Source organism: Simochromis diagramma, unplaced genomic scaffold (assembly GCF_900408965.1).
Source record: "Simochromis diagramma unplaced genomic scaffold, fSimDia1.1 OVJJ01000240.1, whole genome shotgun sequence".
NCBI classification, from domain to species: Eukaryota; Metazoa; Chordata; class Actinopteri; order Cichliformes; family Cichlidae; genus Simochromis; species Simochromis diagramma.
In genome coordinates this window covers 42,180-59,431 of record NW_024386957.1, presented here as the reverse complement: position 1 = coordinate 59,431, position 17,252 = coordinate 42,180, and the positions used below count along the sequence as shown (strand labels likewise).

At 41.2% G+C, this 17,252-nt stretch overlaps 2 gene segments (V, D, J or C); both read right to left on the bottom strand.

Moving 5' to 3' along the window:
• Window positions 1-4,142: 4,142 nt before the first annotated feature.
• LOC120737789 lies at window positions 4,143-4,681 on the bottom strand. The segment is given in 2 exon segments: window positions 4,143-4,522; window positions 4,630-4,681. Coding segments are annotated over 2 exon segments (384 nt in total).
• Window positions 4,682-9,811: 5,130 nt separating this feature from the next.
• LOC120737788 lies at window positions 9,812-10,317 on the bottom strand. The segment is given in 2 exon segments: window positions 9,812-10,158; window positions 10,266-10,317. Coding segments are annotated over 2 exon segments (384 nt in total).
• Between the last annotated feature and the right edge of the window lie 6,935 nt (window positions 10,318-17,252).

Here is a 17,252-nt window from a genome sequence, read left to right as displayed (position 1 = left end):
ATTAATTTATTTTTTTTGTTATTTTCCGTGACTATGAGGACTCAAAATGATTTTGGAAACATGACTAATTTCTGTAGTATATTATATTGTGACATGGACTGTACAGAAGGACAGAAAAACTGGACGACACCACAGGTGGAACTATTGATTTCAAGGTGCACCACAGTTGCTTTGGTGAGGTGGACTTCCGCCCTACTCAGATGCAATCTGGAAGGCAAACCAAGTGCACTGTGTCTTCATTGCTCTTGAACTTTACCTGTATTTCAAGGGATTTCATCTTTGTTTTTGTGGCAACATTCCTGGGGCACGTAACACTATACTCTCTGCTCACATTTAACCAAGTGCCACAAAACTCATTCGACAGCACTTCAGCGTGCAAATGGATAATGGCCCAAAGAAAACTGACAACCCAAGACTTTCTCAGGCAAAGAAATAGGATATCCTTGAATGGTCAAGTCACCTTATTTCACCTCACCAGAGCTTGCTTTCCTGTTATTAAATACTAAAGTGAATGCAGACAGACACACAAGCAAGCAGAAACTGAATCTGGCTTCAGTAAAGCCCTATTAGAACATCCCAAGGGAAGAAAAACTCCATTTTCTCCATTGGTTCTCCGTTGATTCTAGCCTTTAGGCAGTCATTGTCTACAAAGGATTTAGATCCAAGTATTGAAAATAAATATTCTATTCACAAATATCTTTGTTCAATTACATGTGTACCTCTGAAAATGAGGGAAAATGTCTAAATATGGCTGTGATTCCTAAACCGCTGATACAAAATTAAAGCATTTTTCTGTCTTGAATATATTTATGTGCTAATGGGACAAATAAGTAGCCATGAACATTGTATTTTGATTGTTATACATCAGAAAATTGTGAAGCTTTCATTTTGACATCTGGATAGACAGGAAAGCCTTTATTTTGACATGTGCATAGACAGTATTAAAACCCAATTCTTTGATCCCCATGATAGAACCGAGAAAACCCGACTCAGAGTGGTCAAAACATTTATATCTCTTTATTCAATCATCTTCCGGAAGAGAGAGCCCTGCACAGCCCCAAAAGCCAGTTGCAGAAACTCTAACATTAGAATTTAAAAATGTGTCTCATGTAGGTGTTATTTTGGTCCTTTACACGTCACACGTAGTTTCATGTTACTAGTTCCTCTTTTTGTCTGGGTTCCTGTTTTTATTTATATGCTTGTATAGCTCTACACTAACTTCCTGTTAACAGTCTGGCTGAGCCCTGAGTTTATGAGTCAAAAGTGGCCTTGCTTTACAAGCTTTTATTACTAGCATACATAAAACAATATAATAAGAAAATAAGCACTAAGAATATATTAATTACATGACAACAGGAAGCAGGAAGTGCAGAGAACAGTGGCAAAAGCAAGGCTACACCTTTGAAGTCATTTGTGTTGAATCCAGAACAATCTTTCAGAGGAGTCCTTCAGAAAGCAATGGTTGTAAGTTCTGTCAGTTCTTTCTAATATTAGGCAATTAATGATGGTGTTTTTGTGACATTATTTTGTACCTTCTTTGAAGTGTAGTAGTTATAGGTCGTAGCCTCTGAGCTAATGATATAAATGTACGCTCACCCACTAACTGCTTTTTTGTTGTTGTATTAATATCAGATTGTACAGGGCTTTGAAGCGTGATGTCACAGGAGGGGCGTGGCCAGGATTTTAGGTCAAGGTGCCATTTTAGCAGGGCCAAACAAAGGGCGAAAGCACACGGATAATGTCAGCCACGGTTCATACTTGTCGGTTGTAATGTTAGATCAAACGATCTGGAAAATTGTCTCTCTTTTTATCGTTTCCCCTCCTGGAAGCAAAATGAGGGAGCTCATGTATCGGCTATTACCAAACGAAGACGTCAGGCCTGGATGGCGGCGGTGAGACGAGATGATATTGAGTTCTCTACCATCCCCAGATTTCTGTTGGTGTGCTCCCAACATTTTTATTCCGGTAAGTTGTAAACAAATTCATATTGCTCTCAATAGGCTTTTAGTTTTATTTTCAATGCACTGAGGTCATAGAAAAATAGGACAAACATCCTAATGTGTGAAGTGCGTTCTGTTTATGGAGTACCTTATTATTTGGCATTATTTCAGGTAAACCAGCCTATGAAACAAATCCAGACTCGATATAAAAACGGGGTCAGCATAATGTTAGACTTTAAGTGACACACAGTATGTTAAGGAGATTCTGCAGTTCATTTATGAATGTATAATCTCAAGCTGACTTATCTTTGTCTGAACGACAACATACTCACAACGTGGCGGCTTAAAAATGGCCAAATCTTGTCCCCAACCATTTGTGAATTGGATGTGCGCCTTCAGGGATTTATAATTCCAAAAATGATTCGCCGTGTATGCACTGACTCCACAGACAAGGTACGAGAAGGTATCAGGGCACGACAATGGTGGTAGGTCTTCAGGGTTTGTACTCCACTGCCGTATTTCATACGGGTCCACCCACGCACGCTATTTTTTCCCAGTACAGTCCCTTGTCTTTTCAGCTGATTTTAAACATGGTTCTAATAATCGTCCTTCCGACACAGTGCGTTTGTTTTGATTCATGGCCTGCTAAAATGGTGCTGTGCTCCCACAATGCATTGCAGCGTTACATCAACTCCAAAGCCCTATATCTACAGGATACTTATTTTGTAGTCTCCTATGTTAGTGCCTAACTATACTTACCTGCTGATTAAATGATTATCCAATAAGACTTTTTTATGTGTTTTTTCTAGTTTCACTCCAGTTTAACTTGATTGCTATGTACAAAGCAATGACTGTAGAAAACATGGACGACGCGACAGCTCCACAAAAATGAAGCCAAAATGTCTCTATCGCCCCCTGGTGTCTGGCCGCAGTATAGGTCATAAACCTCCATGGAACTGGGGTCACACTAAAATAAATTAATTCTCCTCAGATAAATTTTTTCCAAAGATTCTTTCTTTTATTATCAATAGTTCCCATCATGCTGATTTATGTCCAAGGGTCTCCTTTCCCATAAGTTTGATTCAAATTCCTACCACAGTGATGTTAAACTGGGGTGTAATGTCATCATAGCAGCTTTGACTGGCAGCTACAGCAGATAGAGCGTAGGCTCTGAGAGGAGAGCCAGCATTTACATTACAAAACGACAACCGACTGTTTTAACCTGACAGCCTGAGGTGTTCTTCAGTAAACTGAACTACCCAACAGAAGGACCCGAGGCCCCGCCGTTCTTTTTCGGTAAGTTAAATGTGTTTGTAACCTAATCCGTAACTAACGTCCTTAGCTCGGTCATGAAACTTAGCTAGTTAAGATTAGTACTCGACTGTCGGAGACACTTGTTTTGTAAAGTTCGTTTAGCTAAACCTGCATGCACTCGATGAATATATTTTTAATTTAAATTTTAAAGACTTTAGACCAACTCTGCACTCCAACATGATGTCTTTATTTTACACTGGTAAAATAAAACACAGGCTGAAAGAACCATTAAGGAGATCTGCATTTTGGCAAAAGCTGAAAAAGGAGATTTAAATTTGTACAGGTTATTTTTATGTTTGTCCAAAGTTACATGAATGTGTGTGGTAGGTTGTTGTTGGTGTTGCTCACCTGAACCAGACAGACTGGTTCATGAAGCAATGCTGGGACCTGGTTGCCACGGAAACAGTCTCACCAGACTACGAAGCAAGTCTAAAGAAGAAAGAGTCTTTAGTGTCTCTAATGAGCTGTTTGTTCTGAGGAGAACTCACAGACAGGAGAGTCAACGAATGCAAGGAGTGATTAGAAAGAATCTGAAGAACAACGTTTCAATAACAGCTTTTTCACTCATGTTCATGTTTGATGATATGTTTACAGTAAAATCTTAAATTCACAGGTGTATTGTTTTTATTTTCACCCTCGCTGATAATAAACATTTTCAGATTTTTGTTGCTTGTTATAAATGTTGTGGCTTTGCTCCACTGCTAAGGTCAAAGGTCATGACTAAGATTGACCTTGGTTTCTGTTACTGGCCCACGTTTGTTCTTTAGTTAATTAAGCACAAATTTGTGCTGAATGTCGCTGAGAGAAAATCTGTGTGTGTGTGTGTGTGTGTGTGTCCTCAGTGAACTGTATCAGTCTCTGCAGTATCTTCCAGCTGCAGCAGTCACTTCAGTTTCTGTTCAGTCTGACTGAGGGAGGTTTTTGTACGACTGTTTTTCACTGTGTGAACACCCACTGACTGTTGATGTTATGGAGACTCTGACAGTAATAAACTGCTGCATCTTCAGCCTGGACTCCACTGATGGTCAGAGTGAAGTCAGAGTTTGATCCACTGCCTGTAAAACGAGCTGGAATCCCTGATTGTCGAGTGCTAGCAAGGTAAATGAGCAGTTTAGGAACTCCTCCATCTTTCTGTTGGTACCAGTGTAAATAGTGATGTGGGCTGCTGTAGTAAACATTCTGACTGGTCGTACACTTGATGCTCACAGTTCCTCCCACAGCAGAGCTCACTGCTCCAGGCTGAGTCACTGTGATCTGTCCTCTGGACTCTGAGGACACAGAGACAAAAACATAAAGCAGCTTCATGGTTTTGTGGGCTTCATTTCAGAGGGACAGATGTTGATAGAGGAGAGGAGTTTGATTCTCTGGACTTTACCTGTGAAGCAGCAGCAGAGGAGAGTCCAGATGAGGACGCAGATCAAAGTCATGTTTTTGATGAGGAGGATTTCTGTGGCTTCTGTTGTGATGAAGGACAGCTGTCAGTCATCCAGTGTTCAACTCTCAGGACTATAAACTCTCCCAGAGCACTGGAGCATGGTGCTGCTGATGCAAAGTGCCTCTCTATGGAAATCATCTGACTGACTTGGATCAGTCTGACGATGCTGTTTATCAGGAACATTTCAATCCATCGTAGTATTGAGCAGATATATCAGTTTGTTCTTCAGAATATTCTTATTCCAAAATATTTTCTATTATTTAAATGTTTTGTTTTATGGTTCATTGATGGATTCACATGTTTATCATAATATTTAGTAAGAATATATCTCGATTAATTAAAAATATGAATTAATGAGGTCACAGGTTCATGCTGTAGAGTAGCTGAGCTTAGTCTCAGAGAGTGAGGAGCTCAGACATGTGGAGGTACAGTCACTGCTCTTTGCTTCAAAGGACTTCTTATAAAACACAAACAGACACAATCAGCATCTTTTAAACGAGGCTGTTATCTCTGACAGCACTACCTATAACACCTCTTTCTGTAGCTATGATCACAACCATGTGACATGTAACAGCGGGGCAGATCAAGCATCGTTGTTCACTGCTGTTGATGTTTTTTTAATCACAAATTACAAACAATTACACAACTGAATTCCAGCTTTATTCAAATGAATAAAACTAAGTAATAAAACCCATCATGATAGAATCTCTGTTATCATCACGGACACTTTAAGTTCAAGAACATGTACCTGGATAAAAGCTGCTGTTGGAGGTAAAATCCACAGACTGAACTTGGGACCTTCACATTTCTAATTCTTACAGAATTTAATGAGCAGAAACAAACAACTGATTGTTTAGAATTTATGATTGTTCAGCACTTTTCTGCACCTTACTGAGTGCTTACATTTGAGTCTTTCATGCTACTCTGTATACAAATCTGTACATCTGTGTCCATAACAGAGAGAGACAAAATGGGTATGTTTGATTTGCCTTCTGTGGCGGAGGTGTGGTCCTTGGCTCATCTGCAATGGAGGAGTGGTACAGTGAGCTCAAGGGGGCGGTACCGGGAGGCAGGTGAGCCACAGGTGGTGGCGACTGACTGATGACGCTGTCTCTTTCTGTTCATCTATATAGTGAAGACAGAGTCGAGCAGGGACGGGGAGAGCTGGACTGGAACAGACTGTGTTCCTTGAGTTCATAACTGTCAGTAAAACGCAATAATAGTGAGCACAATCATCGTGTGTGTTGTGTACTTTTACACCTTTCTAACAATCCTATTTATGTGAAGTTGGGATAAGGTTCCAAGAAACCTAAAACCTCTGTGAAGCGTGAGTGAGGTCAAAGGTCATGAAGCTCAAGTGTCAGCATTATAAGTTAGCTTTTAAGGAACTCCTCCATCTTTCTGTTGGTACCAGGCTAAAAGATGGTTGTTGTTCCAAACACGAACATTCTGACTGGTCCTACACTTGATGCTCGCAGATCCTCCCACAGCAGAGCTCACTGCTCCAGGCTGAGTCACTGTGATCTGTCCTCTGGAAAGTCATTGGACAGCACTTCACAGTGCAAATAGATAATGACCCAAAGAACACTGACAACCCAAGACTTTCTCAGGTGAAGAAATGGTCAAGTCACCTTTTTTTTGGTCTCCTATTATTAAATGGCCACAAGGCTCAAAATGTGGGTTTGGTGTCAGGGATACAGTTAATTTAAGATTTAAGCTAGGTGTTAGAGTTCAGGATTCATTTTTAAGGTTAGGGTAAGAGGCTGGGGAAAGCATTATGTCAACTAGATGTCCTCACTAAGGTATAAAAAGCATTTATTTGTGTGTGTGTGTGTGTGTGTGTGTGTGTGTGTGTGTGTGTGTGTGTGTGTGTGTGTGTGTCCTCAGTGAACTGTATCAGTCTCTGCAGTATCTTCCAGCTGCAGCAGTCACTTCAGTTTCTGTTCAGTCTGACTGAGGGAGGTTTTTGTACGACTGTTTTTCACTGTGTGAACACATCCTGATTGTTAGGATAGTGAAAACTCTGGCAATAATAAACTGCTGCATCTTCAGCCTGGACTCCACTGATGGTCAGAGTGAAGTCAGAGTTTGATCCACTGCCTGTAAAACGAGCTGGAATCCCTGATACTCGAGTGCTAGCATAGTAAATGAGACGTTTAGGAACTCCTCCATCTTTCTGTTGGTACCAGGCTAAAATATGGTTGTTGTTCCAAACATGAACATTCTGACTGGTCGTACACTTGATGGTCACAGTTGCTCCCACAGCAGAGCTCACTGCTCCAGGCTGAGTCACTGTATATTGTCCTCTGGACTCTGAGGACACAGAGACAAAAACATAAAGCAGCTTCATGGTTTTGTGGGCTTCATTTCAGAGGGACAGATGTTGATAGAGGAGAGGAGTTTGATTCTCTGGACTTTACCTGTGAAGCAGCAGCAGAGGAGAGTCCAGATGAGGACGCAGATCAAAGTCATGTTTTTGATGAGGAGGATTTCTGTGGCTTCTGTTGTGATGAAGGACAGCTGTCAGTCATCCAGTGTTCAACTCTCAGGACTATAAACTCTCCCAGAGCACTGGAGCATGGTGCTGCTGATGCAAAGTGCCTCTCTATGGAAATCATCTGACTGACTCCAGCATGACTTCATAAGCTGTCATCACATTGTGAATTCACAGGTGTTATTTCAATCGGCCAACATGTTTCAAAAAAAATGTAAAATAGTATAATTATAATTTTTTGATCTGGGATGCACTTTCGAGGTCCAAGTATTTTTGTTTTTAGTCTGTTATTTATTCATTCGGGATCTCTAAGTGTTCTCCTTAACTACAAACTGCTGCAGCAGATTAAAAACAGAATTAAACATTCATTCAGCTACTGCTATAAAAGTCATGATGAATGATATCTTCAGGGCATTGAAACTTTTGGTGTGACTTTCTCCTGGACTGACTCCAACATGCTGTTGTCAGGGTTCCTGGGTCGTTGACCCAGCATTTTCAGTTTGTTTCATGTCTGGTTTATTCTTTGTTTTCACTCCCTGTTCTTTGTGCCAGCCTTTCCCTGTGTGTTACTTCAATTATGTTCAGCTGTTCACTCACCAGTCTCCAATCAGTCATCATTCAGCCAGTGTGTTTAAGTCCTCAGTTTCCACTCACTTACTGTCTTGTCATTGATGTTGTCACTGCTGTCTACTCTGCATGTTTGCCTTTCAGTTCAGTCCAGTCAGCCAGTCTTCTTCCCTGCTCTGCTCGTGCGTTCATCCTGCCATTGCAATAAACTCCCTTAATCCTCACCACGAGTGCTGTGTTTGGATCCCCTCTTCTTCACATCCACACAGCAACCCCTGACAGCTGTTTAGTAATAGATCAATCACATTAATATAATCAAGATCACAAAGTCGGTTGTCTAACTTTCTGATTGCATTTGAATTGAAAAGGTCTGTAGATTTTTCCCACAAGGATTTTTTCGCCAGACACTCAAAAGTAATTGAACAACTGTCTACTACAACCCATTTCATGGAGATATAAGACTTGTTTCCTCATTATTCAAAGATAAGTTAAAAAGATGAAGTATTTTCAGTTCAAAGTTAGCATAAGGTTCATGAAATCGTCAATCAGCTAATATACTAAACTTTAAAAACCACCCAAGACTTTCACAGGCAAAGAAATAGGATATTCTTCCATTTTTAAGTCACCTTCTTTCACCTCAACAGAGCATGCATTCCTGTTATTAAATACTAAACTGAATGAAGAGAGACACACAAACAAGCAGAAACTGAAGTTGGATTCAGTAAAGGCCTAGTGAAGAATTATGTTGTTGAGTTTGTTTGTTTCAGAGTCTGAGAGCCGTGTCTCTCTACAGTTTTGTTTCAAAATAGCTGATAACTATTCACTGATAGCTGCTAACATCTGCAAACAAATATAATTCTATAAAGTTGTTCTATATAGTGTGTAACTGTTAATATAGAGGGTTATTAAATTTATTGCTAATGAAATTGTAACCCAGTGTTAAAAACGGGATTAAAGGCATAAATATTGATACTCTTTTGATTAAAATACTCATTTCACAATGGGAATAAATATTGATAAAAAGCAATTAAATATAATAAATGCTGATAAAAAGCATGTAAAGATAAGTTTAATCAATATGTGGATAAATGGTGTGGAGGCAGGACTGACCCTCCCCCAATCTGTGTGTGCTGCTCGGACACCTGTGTGTGCCTTCATGTACCAATCAGCTACGCTAGAGATACAGATGGAAGGAGAAAGAAGCTATCTGGATAGTAAAAGCCTTTTTGGTGAAAGTACTTGGAGAGTATTAGTGAATTCTGAAGGCCATGCAAGCACTGTGAAGCCCTGTATAGCATTTGCTGCTTTACAGGGGGCCTGTCTCAATATGCGTACTTGTAAGGGTCTGAACAGAGTTTCATCATGTTATTGTTGCACTATTATGTTCCGCCACATGTTGTTATTACATGGGTTGATTAAGGTAAACATTAGGCTGACATCTGGGGCCAGAGCTGAAACTCTTCTGGGCCAGCACAGGACCACCATTGTATCTGCAGCTGGCCTTGTGCTGGCCCATGTGTGGGCCACTTCTGGCAAACCTGATCTGGGCCACCAAAGGGCCGTCATTCTTTGCGGTATGTGGGCCATGTCTAAGCACATTGTGTGGGCCAGATCAGGGCCATAACAATTTTACTGTGTGGGTAATAGTTTATGTTACACTTCTTTTGCTCCAAATCACATTTTATTCACTGCTGTTGTGTTTCTACATCATTGTAAATAAAGTCATTGTCCACACCACAGCTCGGAGTATGTTTTGGGTTCACTCCACGCTCTGGTGACAGCCCTGACACTTGATTAGATGTCATGGCTTTGTTCCACTGCGGTTATCAAAGGTCATGACTAAGATTTATCTTGGTATCTGTTACTGGCCCACGTTTGTTCTTTAGTTAATTATATATTTGCAAGTTGAAAACAACATGCATGAGATAGCAGTGGGACACATATTTGTGTTGAAGGGCTTTATTTTGTGTGTGTGTCCTCAGTGAACTGTATCAGTCTCTGCAGTATCTTCCAGCTGCAGCAGTCAGTTCAGTTTCTGTTCAGTCTGACTGAGGGAGGTTTTTGTATGACTGTTTTTCACTGTGTGAGCACCATCTGACTGTTAATGAAGTGTTCACTCTGACAGTAATAAACTGCTGCATCTTCAGCCTGGACTCCACTGATGGTCAGAGTGAAGTCAGAGTTTGATCCACTGCCTGTAAAACGAGCTGGAATCCCTGATTGTCGAGTGCTAGCAGAGTGAATGAGCAGTTTAGGAACTCCTCCATCTTTCTGTTGGTACCAAGCTAAACGGTGATTGTTGTTCCAAACATAAACATCCTGACTGGTCCTACACTTGATGCTCACAGTTGCTCCCACAGCAGAGCTCACTGCTCCAGGCTGAGTCACTGTATATTGTCCTCTGGACTCTGAGGACACAGAGACAAAAACATAAAGCAGCTTCATGGTTTTGTGGGCTTCATTTCAGAGGGACAGATGTTGATAGAGGAGAGGAGTTTGATTCTCTGGACTTTACCTGTGAAGCAGCAGCAGAGGAGAGTCCAGATGAGGATGCAGATCAAAGTCATGTTTTTGATGAGGAGGATTTCTGTGGCTTCTGTTGTGATGAAGGACAGCTGTCAGTCATCCAGTGTTCAACTCTCAGGACTATAAACTCTCCCAGAGCACTGGAGCATGGTGCTGCTGATGCAAAGTGCCTCTCTATGGAAATGAACTGACTGACTCACACAGGGACTTGGATCTATCACCTCACATGTTATTGAATATAAGTATTTTTTGAAGAATGGTTTGGGGTTGAACTTAACTTAACCTGGACAGATTTGTGCCCAGTGAAATGAAAGTCCTTTGCACCATTTAATCACATTTAAATCGTCTGTCTGGACTAGTGATGTGCGAATCATGAACGAATCGTTCAATACTCGAGAATCACTTTACTGCCTCGTGAATCATGATTCACAACCCCAACTGACTCACTGACTCATCCCTGTTGCTGTTTGCAAACTAATTTCATTAGTAGAAATATATCTAGCTTATAATTAAAATTGTTGGAAAAAAACAACAGCCAGTTATGGTTTAGGGCACGGATGGCTTGGGGATAGAAGCTCCTCTTGAGTCTCTCTGTCCTTGCCCGGAAGATGCGGAACCTTCTACCAGATTGCAGAAGTTGGAACAGTTTGTTGCCAGGATGGGACGGATCCTTCAGTATCTGCGCTGCTCTAGTCCGGCATCTCCTGGTGTAGGTGTCCTGAAGCGGGGGGAGAGCAATCCTGCAGCAGCGTTCTGCTGTACGGATCACTCTCTGAAGAGCTTTTTGGTCCTTCACACAGCTGTTCCCAAACCAGGATGTGATGTTCTGTGTGAGGATGCTCTCCATAGCTATTTGACACATTTGAGGAAAATACTAATAAAATAAAATAAAAATAAATAAAATAAATGTTCCCTTTAGAAATCTTAAATTTGTTTTGCTCTTTTTTGCTCTATAAAAATAGTTGTTTTTCTTTTTCAGTCACTCATCTTAGCAGTAGGATTTACATGAAAAGAGAAACAAATTAAGTTTGAGTGAAAATGTACATTTTTTGCACTCTCTGGGAAACTGACTCAGTGACTCAAAAAACCCGATTCATTTTGGTGAGTGACTCATTCAAGCTCGATTCAGTAAAAAGAATCAAACTTACCATCACTAGTCTGGACTCTTGGGGTAACTCTTGACTCTGCATTGATTTAGTTTAAAATCTCAAATCTCTCGTTCTGTCTTGTTTCTTCCCTTAAATTGCTAAGTTAAGGACCGTTATGTCATCCTCTGAACTGGAAATTGTTATTCATTTATTTCATCACTGTAATTAATTGTTCACATCTGTAAGAATAAAGTCGCTCCAATGTCCACAGTGTTGTTCATCCAGCTGCACTGGCTCCCTGTTGAACTCAGAATCAGACTCTTGAAGTGGACTCTGTCTTCATGAGTTCTTCCTGGGCAAGCAGCAGCTTACATCATTAAACTGTTTCAGCCATACAGCCACAGCAGGTCCCTGAGCTCTTGTGATCAGGGTCTGCTTACTGTACATCGTACGAGGCTGAAAACTAAAGGAGACAGAGCTTTTACCACAGTGACCCCAGACTCTGGAACTCTCTCCCTCTGAGTCTGAGATCTGTGGACGCAGACGCAACCAAATGTCATGTTATTAGACTTGAATTTAGTAAACTTTGTTCTTTAATGCTCTGTTATTTTGTTGTGAAGCACTTTGTGATCCTTGTCTTGAAAGGTGCCACATAAATAAAATCTGACTTACTTACTTTTGTCATATGGTTGATCGATGGATCAGATTTTTTTTTTTTTACAATATTGCACGTGTTAACATTTTTTATACGTAGGATTAAAATGAGTAAACAATATGGAAAAATTAAAATAAAGGCTGTGTAATTTTACTAAAGAATGATTCATCAGCTGTCAGAATTACACAGGGAGTGAATGATTTGTTGAGTTTGTTTGTTTCAGAGTCAGAGAGCCGTGTCTCTACAGTCAGAGGTTTTTCTACAGCGGCTCAGTGAGTTTGTATCACTGTGGCACACGTTCGGTGGAGGAACCAGACTGGATGTTGGACATAAGTTTATTCTGGTTTACTATCAAATACTGTCTTTATATTAAATATCATTAAACAATTTCTTTTCTGATTTTTGAATGAGAGAAAAGCTCAAACATTTACAACAAGATTGATGCTGGAATTTTTTATCATCCTCTTATTTCATGGAGGTTAATTCAGATCTGCTCTGTGAAAGTGATATGTCTTCACTTCAGTCAAATTACAATTGGAAAAAATCAAAAGAAATATAAATATGATCTCTGATGTCTTTAGTCTGTCAAGTATTGTTTGAAATTACTTTGAGTTTATGTGAACTTTAAAAATTGTTTTAGATATACATGAAGAGCATTTTGTGTCGCTGAATTAATTAATTTATTCTATTTCTTTGTTTCCAGTTAATATTAATGTAAGTCATGTACAATATTGATGATTTTAAACTTGTTTTGTAAATGTTTCCACATCTGTTTCTTTTATTTCCAGTGTAGTTTGAACATATTTCAGCTCAAACTGTGTGATGATTCTCTCTGTGCTGATATGCATGAGAGGTTTCTTAAAGGGAAGTGAAACAATGTGTGAGTGAATGACTGGTGGAGCAGAAAAAACACCTGACAGAAACTTCTTAACGGAGAAAATCAGCTCTTACAGTAAAGGTGTCCCACTGTCTGTGGTTTGATTGACAGCTGTGTGCTCCCTGTGCTCTAAGCTGATTGGTGTCTCCTAGGTGATACCCGTCCCGTCCCTGACCGTGCTGGCGCCCTCTAGTGAGGAGCTACAGCAGGGGACTGCAACAATCACATGTCTGGCCAACAAGGGCTTCCCCTCAGACTGGAGTCTGTCCTGGAAGGTGGATGGCAGTGGCAGCATCAGCTGGGAGGAGAGCAGGAGCCCCGTGGTGCAGGAGAACGACGGCCTCTACAGCTGGAGCAGCACCCTGAGGCTCCCTGCAGACCGCTGGATGAAGGTGGGCTCTGTGACCTGTGAGGCCACCCAGGGCTGCCAGGCTCTGGTCTCAGAGCCACTGTAGAGAGACCAGTGTTCCCAGTCCTGACCTGACTCAACCTGATACTGGTTTAATGCTCTCATTCTCAACTCTGTAACTGTCTCTCCATCTTTCTTTTTTAAGAACAAATAAAGACTAAAACTGTTATTTTCTTTCTCATAATGACAACATTCATGTTTTAGGTAATAAAGATGTTTTGCAACGTGAATTTTGGTTGAATCAGACATTTAATTTTATTCAAATCTACAAACCTGCACTTGATGAATATATTTTTCATTTAGAAGAATTTAGACCAACTCTGCACTCCAACATGATGTCTTTATTTTACACTGGTAAAATAAAACACAGGCTGAAAGAACCATTAAGGAGATCTGCATTTTGGCAAAAAGAAGTTTAAAGTTGTACAGGTTATTTTTATGTTTATGTAAATGTGTGTGGTAGGTTGTTGGTGGTGTTGCTCACCTGTACCAGACAGACTGGTTCATGAAGCAATGCTGGGACCTGGTTGCCAAGGAAACAGTCTCACCAGACTACAAAGCAAGTCTAAAGAAGAAAGAGTCTTTAGTGTCTCTAATGAGCTGTTTGTTCTGAGGAGAACTCACAGACAGGAGAGTCAACGAATGCAAGGAGTGATTAGAAAGAATCTGAAGTACAAACTTTTAATTTCATTGATGAACAAGGAGTGTCACGGCCCGTGGCTTGGCATCCAGGGAGCCGTGGGAGGCTGCGGTGGCCACACCCTCGGGCTGGGCTGCCTCCAAATCACCTGCATCTTATCTGAGGCAATCACCGGAGGACTACTTCAGCCAGCTCTGACGGCTTCTCCTCGCCAGTCTGTAAGTCTCCTCCCAGTGTGACCAGCATTCGGCGTGGAAGCCTGTGGCCTGCTGTCATCCTGCCTGACTGCCTCCCTCCCTAGGATTCCCTTCTTGGACACCTCTCCCCTCCAAGCTCCACGGTCCTGCTCTACCTGTAAGCCTCAGCAACTTATGAAGTCTAGCTGTTCATTTTTTGACAATCTGCGTGCTGTTAACTGTGTCTCCCCTTTCTGTTGCAGTTTCCCCATGGTCCCGATTACGGTGCTCCTGGGCTCCACGCTCCTCGTTTTCCCCCATGGCATGAGCCTTAGTTTGGGTCCAAACAGGAGAAGATTAAATGAATGATGATATGAACAAACAATTGAAAAAACGAAACACCTTGAGTTCAAATACAGCTTTTTCACTCGCGTTCATGTTTGATGATATGTTTACAGAAAAATCTTTAATTCACAGGTGTATTGAACACAATGCGATAGCAGTAGGACATTGTTGACGAATCACTTTATGTTGTGTGTGTGTGTGTGTGTGTGTGTGTGGTGTGTGTGTGTTGTGTGTCCTCAGTGAACTGTATCAGTCTCTGCAGTATCTTCCAGCTGCAGCAGTCACTTCAGTTTCTGTTCAGTCTGACTGAGGGAGGTTTTTGTACGACTGTTTTCACTGTGTGAACACATTCTGACTGCTGATAACATGAAAACTCTGACAGTAATAAACTGCTGCATCTTCAGCCTGGACTCCACTGATGGTCAGAGTGAAGTCAGAAGTTTGATTCCACTGCCTGTAAAACGAGCTGGAATCCCTGATACTCGAGTGCTAGCAGGTAAATGAGCAGTTTAGGAACTCCTCCATCTTTCTGTTGGTACCAGGCTAAAAGATGGTAGTTGCTCCAAACATGAACATTCTGACTGGTCGTACACTTGATGTTCACAGTTGCTCCCACAGCAGAGCTCACTGCTCCAGGCTGAGTCACTGTGATCTGTCCTCTGGACTCTGAGGACACAGAGACAAAACATAAAGCAGCTTCATGGTTTTGTGGGCTTCATTTCAGAGGAAAGATGTTGATAGAGGAGAGGAGTTTGATTCTCTGGACTTTACCCTGTGAAGCAGCAGCAGAGGAGAGTCCAGACTGAGGACGCAGATCAAAGTCATGTTTTTGATGAGGAGGATTTTCTGTGTGGCTTCTGTTGTGATGAAGGACAGCTGTCAGTCATCCAGTGTTTCAACTCTCAGGACTATAAACTCTCCCAGAGCACTGGAGCATGGTGCTGCTGATGCAAAGTGCCTCTCTATGGAAATGAACTGACTGACTTGGATCAGTATGCCGATGCTGTTTATCAGGAAACATTTCCAATCCATCGTAGTATGAGCAGATATATCAGTTGTTCTTCAGAATATTCTTATTCCAAAATATTTTCTATTACTTATTTAAATGTTTTGTTTTATGGTTCCTTGATGGATCACATGTTTATCATTAATATTAGTAAGAATATATCTGGATTAATTAAAAATATGAATTATGAGGTCACAGGTTCATGCTGTAGAGTAGCTGAGCTAGTCTGCTGTTGGAGGTAAATCCACAGACTGAACTTGGGACCTTCACATTTCTAATTCTTCCAGAATTTAATGAGCAGAAACAAACAACTGATTGTTAGAATTTATGATTGTTCAGCAATTTCTGCACCTTACTGAGTGCTTACATTTGAGTCTTTCATGCTACTCTGTATACAAATCTGTACATCTGTGTCCATAACAGAGAGAGACAAAATGGGTGTATTGATTTGCCTTCTGTGGCGGAGGTGTGTCCTTGGCTCATCTGCAGGGGAGGAGTGGTACAGTGAGCTCAAGGGGGCGGTACCGGGAGGCAGGTGAGCACAGGTGGGTGGCGACTGACTGATGACGCTGTCTCTTTCTGTTCATCTATATAGTGAAGACAGAGTCGAGCGGGGACGGGGAGAGCTGGACTGGAAACAGACTGTGTTCCTTGAGTTCATAACTGTCAGTAAAACGCAATAATAGTGAGCACAATCATCGTGTGTGTTGTGTACTTTTACACCTTTCTAACAATCCTATTTATGTGAAGTTGGGATAAGGTTCCAAGAAACCTAAAACCTCTGTGAAGCGTGAGTGAGGTCAAAGGTCATGAAGCTCAAGTGTCAGCATTATAAGTTAGCTTTTTAGGAGTTTCTCCATTTTTCTGTTGGTAACAGAACACGTCATTACCTTCATCTACCCCATGATTGGTTGTAAATCTGAGGGTGATGGAGACCAATTAACGTCTTTTGATGAAATAATACACACTATGTTTGTTGACTCCAGAAACACCAACAGTGACATCTGGAGGAGGTTCCCCACATGTTTTGTTTTTTTGGGGTTTTTTTGTAATGTGCGTTACACGTGTGGCATGCCACTATACTGTGGAGAACAACAGTCACTTATGGGGAAAAACGCTCGTCCCAAACGAGTTTAAAGGTATTTGAGTCTCAAAACGTGGTTTTAGTGTCAGGGTTACAGTTAGGTTATAGTTAGGCATTCACTTTTGATGGTTAAGGTTATAGTAAGCAGTTAGGAAAAGCATCATGTCAATTAGATATCCTCACTAAGATATGAAACCCAGTGTATTTCTTTGAGTGTGTGTACTCAGTCAACTGTATCAGTCTCTGCACTTGAGAGAGGTTTTTGTATGATGGCTTTTCACTGTGTGAACACATGCTGGCTGTTAATGTAGTGTTCACTCAGACAGTAATAAACTGCTGCATCTTCAGCCTGGACTCCACTGATGGTCAGAGTGAAGTCAGAGTTTGATCCACTGCCTGTAAAACGAGCTGGAATCCCTGAATATCGAGTGCTAGCATAGTAAATGAGCAGTTTATTAACTCCTCCATCTTCTGTTGGTACCAGGATAAAAGATGGTTGTTGTTCCAAACATGAACATTCTGAACTGGTCGTACACTTGATGCTCACAGTTCCTCCCACAGCAGAGCTCACTGCTCCAGGCTGAGTCACTGTGATCTGTCCTCTGGACTCTGAGGACACAGAGACAAAAAATAAAGCAGCTTCATGGTATTGTGGGCTTCATTTCAGAGGGACAGATGTTTGATAGAGGAGAGGAG